The sequence below is a fragment of the Zootoca vivipara genome, chromosome 5, assembly GCF_965207765.1.
Source record: "Zootoca vivipara chromosome 5, rZooViv2.hap1.1, whole genome shotgun sequence".
Taxonomy (NCBI): domain Eukaryota; kingdom Metazoa; phylum Chordata; class Lepidosauria; order Squamata; family Lacertidae; genus Zootoca; species Zootoca vivipara.
The window spans coordinates 17999387-18008460 of record NC_142588.1 but is presented as its reverse complement, the minus strand read 5'-3'; the positions used below and the strand labels follow the sequence as shown (position 1 = coordinate 18008460).

General features: G+C 42.6%; 1 protein-coding gene across 2 annotated transcripts; it reads right to left on the bottom strand.

Moving 5' to 3' along the window:
- Nucleotides 1-876: 876 nt before the first annotated feature.
- On the bottom strand, nucleotides 877-8052 carry LOC118096352 (pulmonary surfactant-associated protein D-like). 2 transcript variants are annotated; one of them, XM_035138068.3, is made up of 5 exons: nucleotides 7970-8052; nucleotides 6378-6559; nucleotides 4918-5043; nucleotides 2235-2318; nucleotides 877-1696 (listed from the first exon to the last, which is right to left on the bottom strand). In XM_035138068.3, the coding sequence occupies exons 1-5, from the start codon at nucleotides 7993-7995 to the stop codon at nucleotides 1323-1325; spliced, it is 792 nt and encodes a 263-aa protein (XP_034993959.1). In that variant the 5' UTR covers nucleotides 7996-8052; the 3' UTR covers nucleotides 877-1322. The 2 variants fall into 2 exon arrangements, with proteins under 2 accessions (XP_034993959.1, XP_034993960.1); XM_035138069.3 differs by lacking the exon at nucleotides 4918-5043.
- Between the last annotated feature and the right edge of the window lie 1022 nt (nucleotides 8053-9074).

Sequence of the window (9074 nt, the reverse complement as noted above, 5' to 3'; positions counted from 1 at the left end):
TGCCGCATGGTGGGTACGCCCTTGATTCACAAGATTACTTGCGAGTCTCCACATCTTGGCAACAGATCTTTTCACAATCATAGTACCCTCAGGGATCCAATATCCTTTTCCTTGCAATGTCTGTGGTTTATAAAGACATCTCCATTGACCTAATGTCTAGTAATAATACAAAACATTTAGGATTACAGCTAGAAGGCCTTATGCAGCATGCTTTGACAATGCACAGGAATACAAAGGAGGACAGATATTCTGCTATGCAAAGGTGCCTCACTTTTCCTAGGTTTTTCCTTATCCCCAAACTGGTGAGCAATAGGGTCCTGCTTCTGATGGTCAGAGGTTTAGCAGGGCTGTTGGCCTGGTTGAAAGGAGACAACAAGAGATAGCTAGTTCCGGAACAACCCAACCTATGTCCAAGCAACAAATAGCACAAACCTGGGAGATATGTCAGAGTCAGTAGCCTTGTAGGATCAATTGGAAGTCTTTTGGCCTCTTGTGTGGGTAGCTACCATTACTGCTGACCAGCTGAAATGATGGTGAGTGTTGTTGCTCTGCAGTTTCTTCCTTCAGCAAGCTCCATGCTGGTACAGAGAGCAACATTCCTGAATCCGAATACTAGAATTACTGGTATGATTCCTTGAGCACCTTATGAAATTATGCCATGGTCTGAGCTAGCTGGAGTAGCCTTTGTTATACGTTCTTGCAGGTGAGGAACAAATGGCAGATTTGCATTTTGGGGACTGGCTGAAAAGGCTCGTGGGCGTTCCAGTGTAGTTTTCTTGTTGTTACCATGGGGGCGGATGTTGCCTGAATGTCTGTGTACTCATAACCTGAATTTTTATTCTTGGACATGCTTTACAAGAAATCACACGCCTCACATTAAATTTGCCATATTCTTTATTAACACAGTCAGGTAAAGGAAAGTAGCAGACAGAGGGCCTTCTCGGTAGTGGCACCCGCCCTGTGGAATGCCCTCCCAGCAGATGTCAAGGCAATAAGCAATTATTTTACTTTTAGAAGACAACTGAAGGCGACCCTGTTTAGGGAAGTTTTTAATGTTTGATGCTGTACTGTTTTTAATATGCAGTTGGAAGCCGCCCAGAGTGGCTGGGGAGACCCAGCCAGATGGGCGGGGTATAAATAATAAATAATAAATTATTATTATTATTATTATTATTATTATTATTATTATTATTATTATTATTGCATCTTGAATATCACTTGTGCAACTCCCTGTTCAAGCTAGAGGGGTACTGAACTTGGAAAGAATTAGAACAAACTATTCGTTGACCTCACAAACATGGCCACTCCTGCACCTCCTGATTTTAGAATTCACAAATGACTAACCACTCAAGTGTGCAGCCTCTGTCATGCCATTTGCCATCCTCATGCATTTCTACACAGTCCTCATTGCCAAGATTATTTGGTTCTCCTCTGGCCCAGTTAGAGTACGCAATGGCGTCGCCATTCAGGTTCTCAAACCTGCCTTCTGTCGCCATGTCGTTGATCCCAAGGACTGCTCTTCTGTTATGCCAGGTCACTATTTTTTGCAGGGCGCTGTTCTCTGCCGCATTCCTCGGGAAGGCAAGTGCGCCACCCAGGCGCGAGCAGGTCTCACGCGCAGCATCATAATCACCTCTGGATCCATCTGTTTTGAATATCCTCTCACCAACCATCACGCCGTTGGGGGGAAGGAGAACTAGAAAGAGACAGGATTGCAAGGCTTTCAAATCTAATGCTGTAAAACGCCAGGCGCATTGGTGGTACGGGCAGCATTTTATATTTCAGTGGAAGGAGAAAGGTTCCCAGCGTGGTTTAAAGCAGAGGAGAGGATGGGAGTAGTGCTTGCACAACGTATGGATGGCCATTGGCCACAGGTTCCCCATCACTTTTGTGAGCTCAAATTGCATCAATAGTAAACTTGAGACGGCAAGAGCTGAGAAGACTCATTCTTTGTAGGTGAAAATTAAGGTATAATTATGATAGAGGGCTAGATATATATATAATTTTATTTTTTATTATGATTATGATTATTGATACTATTAATGTTCCTTATCTATCTTGTTCCCTTTAACTATTCTTGTTCTTTTCTCTTTTAATTTTGTCTTTCTAATTCTATTTGTACTAGGTATTTATTTTACTGTATAGTGAAAACTTTAATAAATTTTTTTTGGGGTGGGAATAGTCAACCTATCAGCCTATTTGGACAAAAGCAAACAATAACTTCTCTTTCTTACCTCTTTGAGTTTTGGTGATGGCAGCTTTCAAACCTTCCAACTCTGTTTCCAAGTCCCTTATTTGTGTTTTAAGGCTTTCCAGCTCTGAATGAGAAAATAGTTGCATTAGATTTCCTGATCAACTCCAAATTCCAGAAGTGAACTTTTTCAAAATATGTGTGGGTAACAATCTATGGCAAAGCTTTCATGTAGCTACAGAGCTGGCACAGATTCCCTCATTTGAGAACAGTGCACCTAAAACTATAATGAGCCAAGTGGTCCTCAGTTTCTCATTCTTTTAGGTTATTCAAACATTTTTTTAATGTACACAAGAAGCAGAATAAACTTCCTCCTCTTTCAAGAAGTCGAAGGGCGTTTGCCAACAGAAACAATAGCTATTCTCCTCTTCCAACATTCAGTATTTCTCTCCTGTTCTGCCTTCTGTAGGAAGGAAATGTAATACAAATAGTTCTTGACCTCACTCATCTTGGCTGGTTCACTTGGAAATTTTTCTTCAGGTGCAAATTTTGTTAACTTCCTGGAGAACTAGTTGCCCTCTTGTTTGGAGATGGAATTAAAATAACCTCATGTCAATAATTGCAAGTGACAGATTTGTGCAGCCAACTATGGGAAGAGAAAGAGACGTTTTTGTGGAGAATCTGTGCAAGTTTTTGCCCTGCAACAGGACAATAGTAGGTTCAGCTGAAGCACTCTGGGGAAAGGGGAAGGGAGAGGACTCAGAAAAACTGCCAACTCTTAGGGTTGGGACAGTGTCTGCTGTGGAGTTTCTTTTCTCCCAGAGCTCAGAAAGTGCTTCTGTCTGAGGACCAGTAGCCATGTGTGTTGGCTCTTAAGATTGCACTTGCGAAGGAGTGGTCAGTATTTGGACGTCATGTGGCTCCTCTTTTTGCACACACTGACACCACCACATCGGGGGAAGAAAGCTGACAACTGCCCCCCAGAACCCCTAAGTGAGAAATGTCCACATGTTTGCACCAGATTAGTAGTAACCAGGGCTTTTTTCAGCCGGAACTTGCCGGAACTCAGTTCCGACACCTCTCAGGTGGGCGCCGTTGCCATTATGAGAGAACAAGGGAGGCATTCATGGTGAGTTCTGAAAAATAGCACTGTTAGTAACAATACAGAAAACAGAGCATCTTTGTCCCTCATGGAATCACGACTGGCCCAGCAACCAAAGGGATATATTTCTTCCTTACTTCTTGACTTTGAGAAGTCTCTTTGGACTGTCAGCCGAAACTTCAAGTCTTTGTATCACATAATCATAATCTCAATATGAGGCGGTTTTGAAATTTGATCCTCAATATCCTTGCACATTGTAGAGGAAAACACTTTCTCCCAATCTATTTTCTTCCTGCTTGGCTGGAGCAATTGTAATTATGTTAATACTTTTTTCGTTTTCTTGCTAATTATGTGCCAGTTACGATGCAATTGATATTGGATGGACTACTAGCTCTCACCCTTGCCTACCTCACTGGGTTATTCTGATAAAAAATGAGCAAAATGGTGTCACATGCTTTGTATACTGAAAAAGAGCAGTCAGAATGAATTGTTGCCATCATCTTTGTCATAGAATCATAGAGTTGGAAGAGACAACAAGGGCCATCCAGTCCAACCCCCTGCCAAGCAGGAAACACAATCAAAGCATTCTTGACATATGCCTGTCAAGCCTCTGCTTAAAGACCTCCAAAGAAGGAGACTCCACCACACTCCTTGGTAGCAAATTCCACTGCCAAACAGCTCTTACTGTCAGGAAGTTCTTCCTAATGTTGAGGTGGAATCTTCTTTATTGTAGTTTGAATCCATTGCTCCGTGTCCGCTTCTCTGGAGCAGCAGAAAACAAACTTTCTCCCTCCTCTGTATGACATCCTTTTATATATTTGAACATGGCTATCATATCACCCCTTAACCTTCTCTTCTCCAGGCTAAACACACCCAGCTCCCTAAGCCGTTCCTCATAAGGCATCGTTTCCAGGCCTTTGACCATTTTGGTTGCCCTCTTCTGGACATGTTCCAGCTTGTCAGTATCCTTCTTGAACTGTGGTGCCCAGAACTGGACACAGTACTCCAGGTGAGATCTGACCAGAGCAGAATACAGTGGTACTATTACTTCCCTTGATCTAGATGCTATACTCCTATTGATGCAGCCCAGAATTGCATTGGCTTTTTTAGCTGCTGCATCACACTGTTGACTCATGTCAAGTTTGTGGTCTACTAAGACTCCTAGATCCTTTTCACATGTACTGCTCTCAAGCCAGGTGTCTCCCATCCTGTATTTGTGCCTTTCATTTTTTTTGCCCAAGTGTAGTACCTTACATTTCTCCTTGTTAAAATTCATCTTGTTTGCTTTGGCCCAGTTGTCTAATCTGTTAAGGTCATTTTGAAGTGTGATCCTGTCCTCTGGGGTATTAGCCACCGCTCCCAATTTGGTGTCGTCTGCAAACTTGCTCAGGATGCCCTCAAGCCCATCATCCAAGTCATTGATAAAGATGTTGAATAAGACTGGGCCCAAGACAGAACCCTGTGGCAGAACCTCCTGGTACTTTGCACATCGAGAAAAAGAAAAGTTTAGTCCACCCCTTTAGATTATAAATCTCTGATAGGGCTCATATTATTTTTTTATTTTTGTACAGTGCCTAGCTGTCTTGTTGCTGATGGCAACAACAACAGCAACAACAGCTTTTACCTGGAAGATTACTGTTTCCCCTTGATCCCTTTCCACCAGAAATCCCTTTCCACCAGAAATCCCTTTCTGAACCAGGAATGCCAGTTGGTCCTGCTGGACCCTGTAGTCCTTGAGGTCTTGGTAATCCTATAACAGAGGCCCAAATCAGTTAACTGATATGTGACTTAAAACAACAACAACTCTGTTTTATAGTGCCTATCATTTGAGGTTACGTAGACAGTACTCCACACTCTTTTGTCAGAACAGTCACCTTGTCTCCAGTGAGATTTTACTTAATAATTTTGCCTCAGAGATCTTTGGCTCCTATACTATTGTCCATTAGTTAAGTGCTGATACCATAGTCCTCCATATTCAGGCATTTATTAGTTGTATCTGTGGAAGGGCCACAGAGATGTAGGGAGCTGTGAAGCAGACCACCCTCTTCCTGCTTTGCCAGTCTGATTGGCTTCAGTACCAGCCACGAAGAAAGCAGATTGGTGCAGTGTTCATAGATCACAGAATTGCAGAGTTGGAAGGGACCCTGAGGACCAACCCGCTGCAATGCAGGAATAGGCAGCTGTCTCATATGGGGATCAAACCTGCAAAGTTGGCGTTATCAGCACCATGCTCTAACCAACGGAGAAATCCATCAGTTGGGATAGCTACCAACTATCCAGCTATCCCTCTGCTTCCCCAGTCCAATACCAGAAGCCTGATACCCTTTGCTAGCCTGAGCAAAGGACACTCAAGTCCACAGAACAGGGCGAGCGGCAGGACCTGGGTAGGGCCTGGCAAGATTGACTGAGAAGTCTGGTGGATTGCATTTAATCTGTGGGCTGGAAGTCCCTCAACCCTTTTGTAGCATTTGAACACCAGCTTGAGCATTGTGGCAGGCGCTTTTTGCTTATTTGATCTGCTATATGTATCTTTGTCTGATGTTAGTGCATGTGATGAAGTAGCTTGTGATTTACCTAAATTACAGTACTGTAGTTAGATATTCTAGCCTTATGAAATACTATATTACCGTAAAACAATTCTTCTTGCCATTGCTGCTATAAGGAACAGGAAGGTGCCCTCTCCCTCATTTTCTGACACAGGAGCTTTGATCTATTGTTGTTGGCTAAAAAAAGAGCACTCCCTGGAAAAGACCCTGATGTTAGGAAAGATTGAGGGCACTAGGAGAAGGGGACGACAGAGGACGAGATGGTTGGACAGTGTTCTCGAAGCTACCAACATGAGTTTGACCAAACTGCGGGAGGCAGTGGAAGACAGGAGTGCCTGGCGTGCTATGGTCCATGGGGTCACGAAGAGTCGGGCACGACTAAACGACTAAACAACAGCAACAAAAGAGCCCCCCCCCACTTGCTCCAAGCTTGTATAAGAGAACAAAGTGGATGAAGCTAATACAGAAGTTATTTACCCCATATTTACCCCAAAGTGCACAAAAAGAGAGCGCACCCTCCCCATAAATGTTCTGGTACCTTGATCTCCCTCTTCTCCTTTTGGTCTGGTCTCAGAAGATCCACATACAACTAATGTACAAGCATTAGGAACCCATCCTGACAGAACAAGCCTTGGAGCAGAGCTGGTGGTTCTCTGCAGAGATGCTCCCCTTACCAATGAAGAAAGTATTAGAAGTATCAGCATTCTCTGGATGTATGGTCTAAAGTGGGGACAGAAACAAGCACAACGTCATTAGAAAAGAATACAACTTAAACTCTGGTTACATGCATACCATACACTGAAAGCACATGTCAAGCACATGGTTTTCTCCAAAGAATCCCGGAAACGGTAGATTATCACCCACAGAGCTACAGTTCCCAACACTGTTAACAAACTACAGTTCACATGATTCCTTTTTAGAGTCGTGGGCTCTAAAATGTGCTTTAAATTTATGGTGTGGGTGTGACCTTTATCCTAGTTAGCAGCTTCTGATTTTAAGAAGGAGATGGACAATATTTGACAGAGAATCGGAACAGATATGGAATTTCAGGATTGTGATTTCAGGTTCTGATCTGGAAAGACAAGGTTCAGCAAACCTTGTTGAAAGGTGAGAACTAGGGGAAACTGGGACCTTACAAAAGAGCGAGTTGGTGACCCAAAGATTAGAACAAGGGCCCCAAGGTCCTTACGTGTGGCACAAACAACGTCATTAGAATTGACAAAGAGTTAATTCACTGCTGAATCAGGCGAGGGGGTGCAGTTTCAGCACCATAGTACACCAGCCTGTTGTGCCAATCCTGTTATAACTTGTGCCACCTGTTCTCTACAGTCTTTACATGGTAAGGTTTGGATAAGGAAAATAAAATGCTAAGTATTTGTAATATGCATTGCTGCTTTCGTCAGCAATGCCCAAGTTTTGGATCCTGAAATCTCCCAGTTGCATCACTTGAGTTCTTTGTGTCAAAGCAAACAGGCTATGATCCCCCCCTCCCCCAGACAAATCATGCTGTCCTACAAGAAACTATTGTCAGTAGCGACAAGGGTTTACTTCCCACCCCATTCTTGTCCTTGAGTGCTAGCATGGTCAGCTGCAAAAGAGGGCTGGGCTCCTGTAGTTTTAATAGTTGTGCAAAAGTGGGGATTTCAGCAGGTGTAAATTGCATGCCCCTATCAGCTACACAAAGGTGTGGAAGCCCTGTCATGTGTTGCGTCTGTCCACCCTACAGAATACAGATATATACTTTCTCAAATCCAAATGAATGGGTGTGATTCCTTCCTATACAAAAACACACACATCATAACTGCTGCATCTCAGGGAATTGCTGAAGTGATGGTGAAATGCTGCCCCTATCTTGGGGCCTGGCTGCAACTCCTATGCATGCTTGCATGGGACTAAGTCCCACTAAGTACAGTAGGAACTTCCTTGTATAGAAAGACCACCAAGAAATACAGCACAGCCTCCTGGGGCCCCTGCAATATATGGTACCTTTTCCCACCTTCCCTTCACTCCCATTATAATCACAAGCATTTTGCTAATCTATACAGTAATCAAATGCATTTAGAGTATTTAGGTCCAATAAGTCCCTGTTGATTTTAGCACACTGAAAGAATAATACACAATCATTTATACCTGTTAGGATTCATTGTTTGGTCCATGTTTGGAGTTTATATCAAAAGTCCAGTCACTTTGTAATTTCCGTTTTGTTCCACAAAAGTCTTAGCAAGAATAATTTAGGAGGCATTCAGGATTCCATTTATAGACCAAGGGTTACGTAACAAGAGCTCATGTTTCTTATGCAAAGCATTTTAACCATAAATATTTTGCTTCAGGGTCCTCAAACTATCAAAGCAGGTCTGTTGCTTTCAAGTGGGACTTCTCAAGAGCATGGTTTCCGGGTTCCTGCTATAGCCGCTGTTAATCCAAGAAAGTGAAACACAAAGGAAGTATTGTCCAGTGGTGGTAAAATACATGGAGAGAACAATGGAGTTTGCCACTTCGAAGTAAACAATTCAAAACAAATTGTTAACTCATTACTTAACAATTTACAGTACTTGTTAAGGAGCAATTGCTTAAATCAATCCACTGGTGTTAGTGTTATGAGAATTATAAGGTCTAAGATATAAAATAAATGTACCAAGCAAACACATATATAAATATATAAACCACATGTCTGAAACAGTACAGGAAAAAGTCCTGAAACCATCTTGTCTCTCCGAAATTGAGCTCAAATGTTTCTCTGCAAGGAGGGAGAAAATTGGAAAAACCTCCCCAATGTCTCTTTGCTCACAAATCCTGCCTTAAGGGCACATTTAAGATATGAAAAGGGCGAGCCTGTGACCTGGACTCAGGAATTAAGTATTTATCATCACAAAAGAATAGCCAGGCTGTCCAGGTAAACCCAGTTACAGGTACCGGTAGGTAGTCGTGTTGGTCTGACGCAGTCAAAATAAAAATAAAAAATCCTTCCAGTAGTACCTTAGAGACCAACTAAGTTTGTCATAGGTATGAGCTTTTGTGTGCATGCACACTTCTTCAGATACACTGAAACAGAAGTCACCAGACCCTTATGTATAGTCAGTTATGTATAGTATAACCCCCCACCCCACCCTCTGACTATACATATATAATATGTATGTATTTTATTTAAGTGATTAATTAAAATCCATTTCCTGGGAGCAGCCCAGATACTGATCACGTTCTTATGGAGAAGTGATTGTTTAACTGTGAAACTGGT

Excerpts from the sequence above, each read along its gene's own strand:
- LOC118096352 (XM_035138068.3), bottom strand. The coding sequence starts at position 7,995 with ATGGACCAAACAATGAATCCTAACAG. Across the intron at positions 6,560-7,969 it reads CAAACAATGAATCCTAACAG|ACCATACATCCAGAGAATGC; the intron begins GTATAAATGATT and ends TCCCCACTTTAG. Across the intron at positions 1,697-2,234 it reads CATCACCAAAACTCAAAGAG|TTCTCCTTCCCCCCAACGGC; the intron begins GTAAGAAAGAGA and ends GTCTCTTTCTAG.